General features: G+C 43.9%; 1 protein-coding gene across 4 annotated transcripts in view; it reads left to right on the top strand.

The window, feature by feature from the left end:
• lars2 (leucyl-tRNA synthetase 2, mitochondrial) overlaps positions 1–12493 on the top strand; it is a 28852-nt gene that overhangs the window by 15196 nt on the left and 1163 nt on the right. For 2 of the 4 annotated variants that reach the window (XM_034554045.1, XM_034554046.1), the window contains exons 9-20: positions 309–468; positions 670–774; positions 1330–1445; positions 1558–1841; positions 6293–6391; positions 8143–8280; positions 8362–8465; positions 8975–9154; positions 9439–9608; positions 10918–10995; positions 11337–11448; positions 12072–12199. In XM_034554045.1, the coding sequence (XP_034409936.1) occupies positions 309–468; positions 670–774; positions 1330–1445; positions 1558–1841; positions 6293–6391; positions 8143–8280; positions 8362–8465; positions 8975–9154; positions 9439–9608; positions 10918–10995; positions 11337–11448; positions 12072–12199 (1674 nt within the window). The other 2 variants (XR_004611248.1, XM_034554047.1) reach the window with 2 other exon arrangements.

The raw sequence follows: 12493 nt of genomic DNA, 5'->3' as shown, positions 1-12493 counted from the left end.
TATAAAAAACAAAGCCACTCAATATTTGAGTTTTTAACGTGATAAATAAATAAACTTTAAATAATTAAATAACTTGCTTTTTTTTCTCCACTAGCTAAGTTATTGATTGTTTCAGTACTATCAAAACCAACAATACTTTTGACTAAAACTTACCCTGTCATGTGTTTTTAATATCTATAATAGCCATCATATTTCAGAATAAACCACTTTGTGTTGCGGCCTTATGAGCCAGCGAGCCTCCTCATTAAATCGTCTTCTGTGCATCTGGACCAGAGAGGTTCTCACATGCATCGTCTCTCATCTCCTAGGTGAATGGGGAGGAGACGGGGGAGTACCTGTCAGCCTACAGCTCCTCCCCAGAGACGGTGTTCGGAGCGGCTTACCTGGCCATCCTGCCCTCCCACAGACTGCTGCACGGTAGAAGCTCAGTGCGCTCGGCTTTGGAGAAAGCCTTTCAGCCAGGCAAAGGTGAGAATCTATGATGCCCGTCTGTGTTTGGGTCCTTCAAGGTGTCTGATTTCCTTTATTGTAGGAAGGTGAAAGACGCACATTTCAATCATCAACATAATTCATTGATTGTTCAGGTTCCCTTTATGTTTTCTCTGGCTCAATGGTGAATGATTGTAATGAGCTACCACTCTCTCACACCTCCTGCTCTCTGCTCTCCAGACTCGCTCACAGAGGTCACTGCTCAAAACCTGTTCACCGACCACGAGGTTCCCCTGGTCATATCTCACAAGGAGGCGTTTGATGACTATCTGGATGCTGTGATCGGTAAGTTATTGGTGTGTATGTGTGTTGGTGGGTTTAACAATCACCTCAAAATTGTAACCGGTAACTAAGAAAGTAATTTGTATTCATCTCTGAGCTGTTATTATAGACAGAGGCTGACTCTATGAACAAACAGGAACACAGAACGTCCATTGATGAGATGAAAAACCATTATCCCTTTTTGATTTTCCTCTAATTAAATCTATACCAAACCAAAATAAGGAGAAATAATAAATAAAGATAAGAAACAGAAAAATGTTTTTGTGGATTTGATTGTGCTAAAGATGCTGACTGAACACTCCTGGCATTTTGAAGATGGACGTTTTTACAATATGTCTTTCCCATATTATTGGTACTGTGGATGCCATAATGATGTAAAACCAGTGGGTCTTTGTCTCCCAGAGTGGAGGTGCAACCCAAGGGATTGTTAATGATTAGTCGACTACATCACAACATGCTTAGAGAGGTTTTTTTTACTCTCTCAAGAGATCAATTATGTGTGTGTCCATATTTTCTTTTCACTGTGTTACATAATCGTGCTGTATCTGTGTCTGACAGGTATCCCAGACTGCAGTGAGGAGGATCGGTCTGTGGCCAGAGCTCTGAACCTGAGGTGTACAACTGTGCTGAAAAGTGATGAAGACGGGAGACAAACGCTGATCAACTCTGATGAGGTTTGCACCGTTGATAATGACCTCATCATTGATGAAATGACTCAAGATTATTAAGCTATGATTTTGCGGCATCTCTAGTACAGCGTCTCTTCTTGTCATCGTCTCTCTGTAGTTCTCAGGCCTCACCAGAGAGCGGGCCTTTGACTCCATTACCCAGAAGGCTTGCGAGCAGAAGATTGGCGGCCACCTTACCAGCTCCAAGCTCAGGGACTGGCTGATATCAAGGCAGAGATACTGGGGCACACCCATCCCCGTAGTGCATTGTGGGTCTTGTGGTCCAGTTGCTGTCCCTGAGGAGGATTTACCAGTAAAATTACCAAAGCTGCCATCTCTCAAAGGAAAGGGTGCGTCGCCACTGGAGGCTGCTCATGACTGGGTCAACTGCAAGTGTCCCAGGTAAGAACATGTTTTATTCAAACACAAACCAATCTAAGGACCTGTCCAAACATTGCATGTGCTGTTGGGATATGGCAGGAGCAGGTTTGGCAATAGGATCAATAGGATTATTAACGTAGATTAATAACATCAGGGCACCACCCTGGGATTGGAGAACAATGACCACGTTTTCAAAAACGGCGTTACATTATTCTCAGACACGCCAGAGGGTGTACAAAGAAAATTAACTGTGAAGAATCAAAAAGACAACGAGTGTAAGCCATAGATATGACACACATCTAACTAGCGAAAAGCCATAAACCAACCTCCACAATGCAGAGGAGGGATTGCAATTATCTGTAAACTCATATCGCATATTCATGGTCTATTTATTGCCTGTGTAGAAGCCCTGTAAAGAAAGAAGAACACAGTAAAAGTGACATTAAACGTAAACAAACAAACAAACAAACAAGGTTGCAAACACACACTATGCCCAGACAGTAGCCTCTTACTTGAGATCGCTTTATAGCAATTGTTGCGAGTTTCTCCAGCCGGTGACCCCTCTGTCCGAGTGGCAAATTGACTTGGAAGAATCCAGGAATTCCATAATCTTCCTTCTGCGGATTAGTGTGTGTGTGTGTGTGTGTGTGTGTGTGTGTGTGTGTGTGTGTGTGTGTGTGTGTGTGTGTGTGTGTGTGTGTGTGTGTGTGTGTGTGTGTGTGTGTGTGTGTGTGTGTGTGTGTGTGTGTGTGTGTGTGTGTGTGTGTGTGTGTGTGTGTGTGTGTGTGTGTGTGTGTGTGTGTGTGTGTGTGTGTGTGTGTGTGTGTGTGTGTGTGTGTGTGTGTGTGTGTGTGTGTGTGTGTGTGTGTGTGTGTGTGTGTGTGTGTGTGTGTGTGTGTGTGTGTGTGTGTGTGTGTTCCTGAACTCACAAGCAGTCTGTTGGTCGTCCAGCGAGGTCAGGACTATCACCTCGGTGGTCCGGGTCCTGATGTTGTTACCCCCTGCAGCAATGAATATTGTGATGGGAAGGCGCATTGAGAAGGTGTGCGCCAATGTTTATAGTCTTTGTGACGTCTCGGCCGCGTCACACAGACTCCCTGGCGTTCCTGTGGGGCTCGTCCAATGACGAGGTGAGCTTTTGACGCCTGATGGGTGTTTTTGCTGTGGTTTTCACAGTCGAGGCTTGCAGGCTTTGTTTCACCCCACATGGCCGTGGCCCTCTGCATGTTCTGTTTCACTGTTTGTTAAAGCAGTAGCTGACAGGAAGTACACTTTGACCAACACTGTTTCCCTAGCAACAGAATGGCAATGAAAAGGTCTATGCTTCATCCATATGGCCTTGTCTTGTGTTGTCAACAGATTACATCCCAAGGAAAACCCTCAGTGTAAGTCCTTATATTTGTTACATTTTTTTTACCGTCAAAGGCCAGACGATGAATTATATCTCCCAAAGGACTCACGAGTCAAAGCGAGCCCTCATTGTGTCTCCTCCTGGCACAGAGGAGTCAAACCTGCAGTCACTAATAGTCAGTCAAGATATTTATTTATTCTATAATTACCATTCAGAAAAAAAAAATTCTTGTGGGGTCTGCATGGTTTACATCCATGTTTACGATCTTGGTGTCTTCTCCATCACTGCCGTTGTTGGCTCATTAGTCTTTCCTGACTTGATCAGTGGAAGTGTGAAACTGTTGGCTGGTTGAGTGTGACAGGAAACCGACCGCGCAGATGGTTCGTTACACAGAATCAACTGAGAAGACATTATTGGAAACTGTTTGGAGAAGGGCAGGCACTTCAAAAACATATTTTGCAGGAGATGGGATGAACCATCAGTCTACCACGATACGAGGAATTTGTCCAAAAACCTGTAAATGAGTCAGCATTTTTGCACTTCCAGTTTGCTCGTCTAAAAGTCAATGTTGTTTTTTTTAAATGTTTTTTTTGTTGTTAAATGGCTTGAAATAAGATCTGTGGTTAACGGAAGCTTTTATATTTTGTTCCACAACATAAAATACGTCATCACAACTCTCTCTGAAAACATTCCTCCATTTCAGGGGGCCAATTGCATAACATATTGTAAACTCCTGACTTAAATAAGTGATTTTGACACATTTTAAATAGTTATTAATATTTTAAATGTCTTGTCCAAGTGAATGTGGGAATCCCTTAAATAATGAATCTTATTCGTAACCAATTACAGAGTAAGCAAACTACCACTGTCACTGAGTCACGGCCAGCTGCTGTAGCGCGGTACCATGAGCCAATCAGTAGCTCACATTTAGCCGTGTGACGCTGTAAATGGGATGGAGAAATGGTGAAGGATGTTTTTTTCTTTCTTTTTGACATGGCGTAGACGAAATGGTCTGGTCCATTGTGTTTTTTTTCTTCCTGTATTTCCTCAGGAGACCAGCACCGACTAAATGAGCCCTCTGTCAGCGCAGGCCGAGAGGAATGACGGCTTTACAGGAACAATCATTGAGAGCGAGCCTGTGAATTTTGTGATTAATAATTTCCCTCTGATGGGGTGATGTAATGAGTAGGATATTTGACAGGCGCAGCACGAGATGATGATTATTATGTGTGTTAACAAAAATACTGAACATAAACGCATTAACCTTTTGTGCAGAAGTGTAATCACACACACACACACACACACACACACACACACACACACACACACACACACACACACACACACACACACACAGAGTCATCTCAGTGAACACGTTTGAAAATATTTGAGAATGCCGACTCAGCCGAGTCCCTCGATGACATGGGAATTCCTCCTGAATGAGACTAATCATCGTCATGGCACCATGTTGATTAAAACAACGGCCCACTCAGTCGCAGATGGCACAAGTCATCAGATTGTGTGCAGTCACTTCCGCAAGGCTTCTATAATTCCTCCGCATCAGCGGTGATTGATGTCTATAATCGGCAAGACGGCGTTATCTCCTCTCTCCCCTGCGTTAAGTTTTGTTCTCTTCACTCGTCGACCATGTCCAATTAAAGTTTGAGAGGAACACATTCGAGCAGGCCGACGAGAGATGGGCGGCAGACGTGGAGTTTTATTTGTCCTTGAGTAAGTCATTTTCTGTATGCTCATCTCGTCCCCGGCCTTCTGAAGCACTGTAAATTGGCCTGCCAACTGAATCCCTGCCTCGGCTTAGCCTTCGCTAGGAAGGTGTGTGTCGGTCCATGAATTCGCAGGTAAAGAGAGAGAAACCACCTTGTTTGTGCCGCACACACACACACACACATTCACAGATGGAGGACTATCTTCTACGGGAAGAGAGCCGCCGTGTACTGGGCAGCTGCCTCTCCGGTCTCATCTGTTTGAGAGCCTTTTGGCTCTTTCTGGCTGATCCCGCAAACACACATTCACACTTTACACACTTGTGCATCGCTTCAGATTTAGTTACCTAAATTGTTGGGCTCCTTTCATGGCTTAGAGACGGGCCATCTTTAGAGAGGGGGACCTCTCTGTGTCGTCTAATCTGATCCTCAGTAGTCTGACAAATGATCACAATCTGGCCTCTGATTGGCCAATCGGTTGGGAGAGAGGATGTGGCATTCTCATTACCGTGAGTCTTTTTTTTTTTGTGAAGTTTCTATTTTTTTTATTCTTTTGTGATGGTTTGTTATATTGCTGGTTTTTATAATATGAGATATCACTTGGCTTCTGAATATTAACCTTGCTACACCTTAGCCTTGTTGCTATAGGCAACCATCAGCTCATACCTTCTCATCAGTGCCTTTTTATTATAGACTGGTAAGGTAGGTGGTCGAGGGGTGTGTGTTAGTGAGTGTGGTAAAAAGGTTTTTACTGTGAGATGAATCTTTGTGTGAGTGAAAATGAGTCAGAACGAGACAGTAAAATTAAACAGACACATCCCACAAGGTCCAGGATACGATACCTGCTCTGTTGCACTTAGTAAAGCTCAGAGCTTTGCTTCTGTTTATCTTTCTGGGACACTGATTTCAACCCTATTGAGACTCATTATAAAGTAAAAGGCAGTTTCATTACGTGCTTTACAAAAATCCTCTCTTTTCCCGTGTCTTCGCAAATGTCCTCTTCTCCATCATTGTGAAAGTGATGTTCCCAGATTCGCATTACGTACCCAAGTGCTATTTGGCCTGGATAGAGAGGGGCACGAGGTGGCATTTCCAACACAAACACATGATCGTGTGTTCTGCCTGCCAGTCCGTTCCCTGTTAGCACAGCCTGTTAGTCAGGGCACGGGGACGAGGGGTCCGATGCCAGGCTGGCCTCAGCTGGGCTTCTCCACAGGGACATGACCCCCCCGCATCCAGACGAAACCAGCTTCACACTCGCACACACAAATCACATAACGGACCATTACACTTTGCGTACAAACCAGAGCTCTTTTTATTTGTTCGCATTCTAATTTGTCGGCCTAATATTGATTTGTGTGCGGCCTCCGCTGTCTCTCTTTGTCTCTGTGTCCCAGATGTAAGGGCCCAGCGAGGAGGGAGACCGACACCATGGACACGTTTGTGGACTCCGCCTGGTATTACTTTCGATACACAGACCCTCATAACCCAGACAGGTATGAACAGCTTCCTCCTGTTCCCCTTTTGCACTGTGACAGATTTTTAGCACAAATTGCACAGATCTTATTTACACTCCCTTCGTTAAAATGAGAACTAAATGAAAGGAATAGAAGGCCGTTTCTTCAGCAGTAGGCGAATACGCATTGCTATTTTTAGATATTTAAAAGATAAATCTCTGCTATACCAATCGACACTTGGCTCTCTCTCTCACACGCACACACATTTCACTTCCATAGGAAATACATGTCCATACTATATGCCCCATTGTAAAGTTGTACTCGAGTACATCATTATGCCCACTTACCCGTTTTCAAACATGCATATACGGCCTGTGTAGACTCACACAAACTCAGACACTTGCTTGTAACTGGCATTCACTGCCAATACAGATTATGGAGCTATGGCTGTCACCTGCTGGGATGGTGGCGATACCCTGAGCTCAACAAAAGAGATTAATTTCCCGGTGCCCTAACCTTGCTCAAAAGCTGCTTTAAAAGGAGGGGGGCTGGTCCCCCCATCACTTTTCTTAGCGGGACAGATTATGGCACAACACAAGAGGCAATTACACCATTTGTGCATTTCAGTTAGCCTGCTGAGCTTTTAGTGCCTTATGTGCACAAGGGGAAACGATGAAAATAGGAAGCAAGTGAGAGGAAGGAAATGGGCAAAGGTGTGTGTGTGTGTGTGTGTGTGTGTGTGTGTGTGTGTGTGTGTGTGGGTGTGTGTGTGTGTGTGGGGGGGGGTAGTTATGTATTAGAGTTCCCTGGGCTGATGCCAACCAACTTGCAAAATTATTTTCAGCCTTGTGAACCTATTTCCCTCAGTTATCCAGAGACACCATCAGCCAGAGAGCGTGAGAGAGAGAGCGTGAGAGAGAGAGAGGGAGAAAAAAAAAAGAGAAAAGGAGTGGAGGAGAGTAATGACTGGTGCAAAAGGTGACACAGAGATAGTAGACTGCCCTAAAAAAAAGAAGCATTAGGTGAAATCCCTGCAGCCAGCGACCATCATGCCAGTCGGGCTCAAAATCTGAAAGAAACAGCCCGCTCTCAGTTCATCTCCGATAGATCTTTCTCCACAAATACTGACCAGTGAACACAATAAGCTGTGTTTAGAGGAAGTCTTCATAGCCAAATTTAAAACGCATATATTTGATCACGTTTTCTTTCTTTTTGTTGTTGTGAAGCTAGTGAGATCGAGGAGGCGTCAGGAGGCTCTGAATATCCTTGTGTATCAGATTCAGCCTGCCCCCTAGAGGAAGTGTGTGTTTATGTGGATAAAGCACATAACAACCAGTGTGACAAAATGTTGTTTTGAGAACATGTTGTCAAATTCTCAGTTCCCGATCACCTTTTAAAAAAACAACTTACAGAGAGCTTTACACTGTGTCATCTACATGAAACATTTCAGCACCATAATCAGATAAAGTCTGGCAAATAAGAGTCCAGATCATTAAATGACATTTTTTTTAAAAGCTAAAGAAATGAACATTTAATACAAAGTAGAACTGGAGGAATAAAACTACATTAGTAAAAGTCTTATAATCTAACACGATATAGAACGCTCATATCTACAGCAGGTCACCAAAGCTCCTTAAACTGAGCATTAAATATACAAAAAATAACTATCTTGTAGTCTTCAGACTTTGATTGTTCTTTTTTCGAGCTGTTATTGTTAACAAATCTCTTAATACCATATATTCCGAGGCTGCTTTACAACACAGCTCCCTTACCTGCTCTTCCCCTCCCAGGCCTTTCGATCGCCACCTCGCGGATCACTGGCTGCCTGTGGACGTGTACATCGGAGGGAAGGAGCACGCTGTCATGCACTTGTACTACGCTCGCTTCCTCTGTCACTTCTGCAAGGATCAGGGTCTTGTGGCTCACAGGTACAGTACACGGCGCTTTATCAGCACCTTGCTGTGCACATTCATGGCTGTGTGTTAACTGTTCCTCCCCCGATCTTTCAGGGAGCCTTTTCGGAAGCTGCTGGTCCAGGGTCTGATCAAGGGCCAGACTTTCAAACTAGCAGACAGCGGCCGGTACCTAAAGAGAGAAGAAATCGACTTCACAGGTACACAGCTACTGAGTCTGCAGGGTGTTTGTCAGTGTGACACATCTGGAGCAGATGAGAGAGGAGAACAGAGGGCTTCCTTCCCCGTGGCTCTGCCAGATAACACAAATGAGTCATAACATATATGTGTTTTTTAAATTTATTGTATTGTGTAGTTAAATCATTCTCCCTAATAACATTGTTGTGCTGCTAAAAGCAATCCTTCTCTGTTTAGTGCTGTGTTGCTTTTCCATCTTGAATGACAAAATCAAATCGCAACAAATCTTTTGATTCAACCATATTACAATTGGCTTCACGCCCAAAGACCTTCAGCTTCTCTCTATTGATAACGGGGGAAATAGAAGATCTTGGTGTCGCAGACTCAGATTGACTTTAATATTGTTCTTTCTATTGTATTTTACATATTGTGATTGAACAGGAGCTCGTAGGAAACAATACAAAAATTAGTTTAAAAAAACCCACTTTGTCCAGCTACATCTGACCTATGACTCCGAACCTCCTCATTCTAGATAAGGAGCCGGTGGTGCATGGCGGTGGCCGTGTTGAGGTGACGTGGGAGAAGATGAGCAAGTCTAAACACAATGGTCTGGACCCCCAGGAGGTGGTGCAGCAGTACGGCGTGGACACGGTTCGACTCTACACCCTTTACGCTGCACCCCCTGAACAGGACATCCTCTGGAATGTCAAGAGTGAGCCATAATGCCACTGCAAGATGGCATAACATTATGTGTTATTATTTTGCATCTTTAACTCATGTCGAAGCATGTTGGCTGTGTGAGATTTAGCGTTATACATATGCCATGAATTGTTTCCTCAAAGAAACCAATATTTGTTGTTTACAAGTGAAGTAGTAAATCCTGGAGTCATATCTCCCACAGTACGTCATATTGTAATATCCTTTCCATCTGCGTGTTCGTGTGCGTGTGCGTGTGTGTGTGTGTGTGTGTGTGTGTGTGTGTGTCCACCACCTCAGCTGATGCCCTCCCCGGTGTCCTGCGATGGCAGTCTCGGCTCTGGCAGCTGGTGACCAAGCTGAGGGGGGCTCGGCAACTCGGAGACGTCCCCAGCCCCTCCCTGCTGAAAAAGAAAGAGCTGGCAGAGACAAAGAAGATCTGGGAGAACAAGAACTACGCTATTCAAGAGGTATAGTCTCAGACCAGCTGGTATAAATGGCCAAAAATGTCTCATGGGGACATTATTCAACTGTTAGATATTGCTACGCCCATTACCAGTAGGGGTCAGTAACAGGCCCATATTTAACATCCTTATCTTCCTTCAATAACATAAGTGAATCAGCAGCTGTCATCTTGGGTTATATTTAATTTAATTTATCTGCTAGTGTCATAGTAATAGTTATCTTTGGTAGTTGTTTTTGATTTAAAAAAATAAATAAAAAATTGTTTTAGCTTTTTTCACTGCAATAGACTGTTGCAAAGCTATACACAGCTATAGTACACGGTCCAAAGTTCCAGCCCAAAGCTGAACTTCTATCGCCACCTGAAACCCCCGGAGTAAAAGTAATGGAAATTGATTTTAAATCCATTCCGTCTCCTCTCACTCTTTATAAATAGCCTCTTTTGGCTGCTAGGTTTGATTCTCTCTCTCTCTCTCCAGCCCTCAGAGCTGTTTTTTTAAAGGACCTCTGGCTGTTTGCCATAAGCCCCCAAAGCCAAGGCTGCTCTTTGATCCGTCCCTCAGAAAAGCCTTGGTGATCGACCGCCTGCTCCCTAAGGCCCTTCCCAAACAGGTTCTTCTTCCCAGAAGGCGAAGCAGGGCAATGTTGACATGCTGTGTGTCTTCAGCCGGTTCACATGGTGATAACGGGAGCAGGCTCCTCTTTTGGGCCTCTCATTGTTTTTTGTGTTTTTTTTTAACTCTTTTTATTTAGGGTTTCAAAAGGAAACATACAGCAGCAATATAGGAATACATATTTTAAGTACAGGCATTAAGAGGACATACAAAATGGAAATGGAAATAAAACACATCAATGTTTTACAATATTGCAATACCTTAATCTATTGCAAGTTTAGTTAAAATAAATAAAATAAATGTATCATTAACAATAAATAAATAAATTAGAATAATGGAGTGAGAGAAAAAAGTAAGCGGATGTTGATGTTGATGGTCCTCTTGTGAATCTGGTTTATTCCAGGCCGGTTTGCGGGAAGGATTAGTGCAGCTATTGAAGTGGTCGAAAAAGGGATGCCAGATCTGGTAGAACTTGTCTTCACTCTTCGTCGTCCTCTTTCGTCAAAGCAGAGTGGGATGGAGCCGCTGCTCGTTTCCAGTTTAGTAATGGCAGTCTGCGCGGCAGGGTTAAAGATGTTATCATGTTATTGATGTTTTTTGTAATGATTCACACAGACGGTCTACATGCCCAATAACCAAAACAGATCATGAAGCCTCAGACTTTATAGTTTTTACTAACTGACTGCATCACCTGTATTTTCAGGTGACATCTCACTTCACAGAGGACTTCCTCTTTAACGCAGCTATTTCTCGACTGATGGGACTTACCAATACACTTAGTGTGAGTATGCCCTCCGGCTCTTTGAAATAAAGATGTCACATTCATCATTTACCGCTCAACTCTCGCTCTCTCTGTCTGTCTGTCTGTCTGTCTGTGTGTCTGTGTGTGTGTGTGTGTGTGTGTGTGTGTGTGTGTGTGTGTGTGTGTGTGTGTGTGTGTGTGTGTGTGTGTGTGTGTGTGTGTGTGTGTGTGTGTGTGTGTGTGTGTGTGTGTGTGTGTGTGTGTGTGTGTGTGTGTGTGTGTGTGTGTGTGTGTGTGTGTGTGTGTGTGTGTGTGTGTGTGTGTGTGTGTGTGTGTGTGTGTGTGTGTGTGTGTGTGTGTGTGTGTGTGCGTGCGTTCAGAGTACGACGGTCAAGGTGGTGCAGCACAGTGTTGAGTTTGAAGAAGCTCTGGCTGCGCTGGTTTTGATGACGGCACCAATGGCTCCGCACTTGGCTTCTGAACTTTGGGCAGGTTGGTGACTTGCAAATGATTCTAAAATAATAAAATGCACTCTACTGTTCATTCATTCAAATATTTTAGACTTTTAGATAGAGGTCACCTTGTGTTGAGTTACATTTTGGACTGACACAAGGTTTGTGGTGAAATGTCTGTAAGAGGACGTTGCCTCAGTTAGACGTGCTACTAATACCAACGCCCAGCAGTGATGTAATCGACAGCTGTTGAGTGACACAGTTTCTCTTTTATAACTGCATCCTAGACAAACAAGGGCCACCCAACTTGAAATAGACTCACTACCCATCAAACGAAACTAAATGCTGCGCTGGGAACTCTTAGTCTTCAGAGGGATGAACACCTGCCGGTTTAAATGACAGCCAGGACACGGGATGGTGGAGTGTTGTTTGACTCTTCAAAAAGAAATCTTTTCTTTAATAAAGGAAAAAGTAAAAGAATTACATAAGTCATCGCTGGTCATTTGTTTTGGCTCAATAAAGGATGACCCATTTACTTTGTTCTAGTCTTTTTCACTTCTTGTTTTTCTCCCCACCCCTCAGTCCTCAAGAAACCATCTCAGTGGTGTGAAAGCATATATTTTTGATATTGTTCTCATGTGTGTCCTCCTGGGTCTCTAACAGGTCTTCGCCAGGTAAAACACCCAGTCAGCCAGCTCCTCCAGCGGGAAGGAGACGTCCTGCAACAGTTCTGGCCAACTGTGGACGCTGAGTACCTGGAGGCCCCTGACTTTGTGGAACTGTCTGTACTGGTAGGCACACACTCACACTCACACACACTCTCACACTCTCTCTCTTTCATTTTTGTCTTGTTCATTTTGTCATCTTTTATCTATTAACTGAGTCAAGATCCAGGAGTGTGTGTCTGTGCGTTCATGTGTGTATGTGCCTTCAGTGTTAGCATGTGTGATGCTTGGATCTGATCGATAGCTTCTCATCACAGCTGGATATTCCCTCTGATTGTCGGACGCTGCCAAACCGAGAGCTTTTGCTATTTGTGTGATTGAGCTCACGGGCAGAAAGAAAGTCACTAGAAATGAGGGTGA

Source organism: Cyclopterus lumpus, chromosome 16, assembly GCF_009769545.1.
Source record: "Cyclopterus lumpus isolate fCycLum1 chromosome 16, fCycLum1.pri, whole genome shotgun sequence".
Taxonomy (NCBI): Eukaryota; Metazoa; Chordata; class Actinopteri; order Perciformes; family Cyclopteridae; genus Cyclopterus; species Cyclopterus lumpus.
The sequence above is the reverse complement of the archived record's forward strand: the minus strand, read 5'-3'. Positions and strand labels throughout refer to the sequence as shown.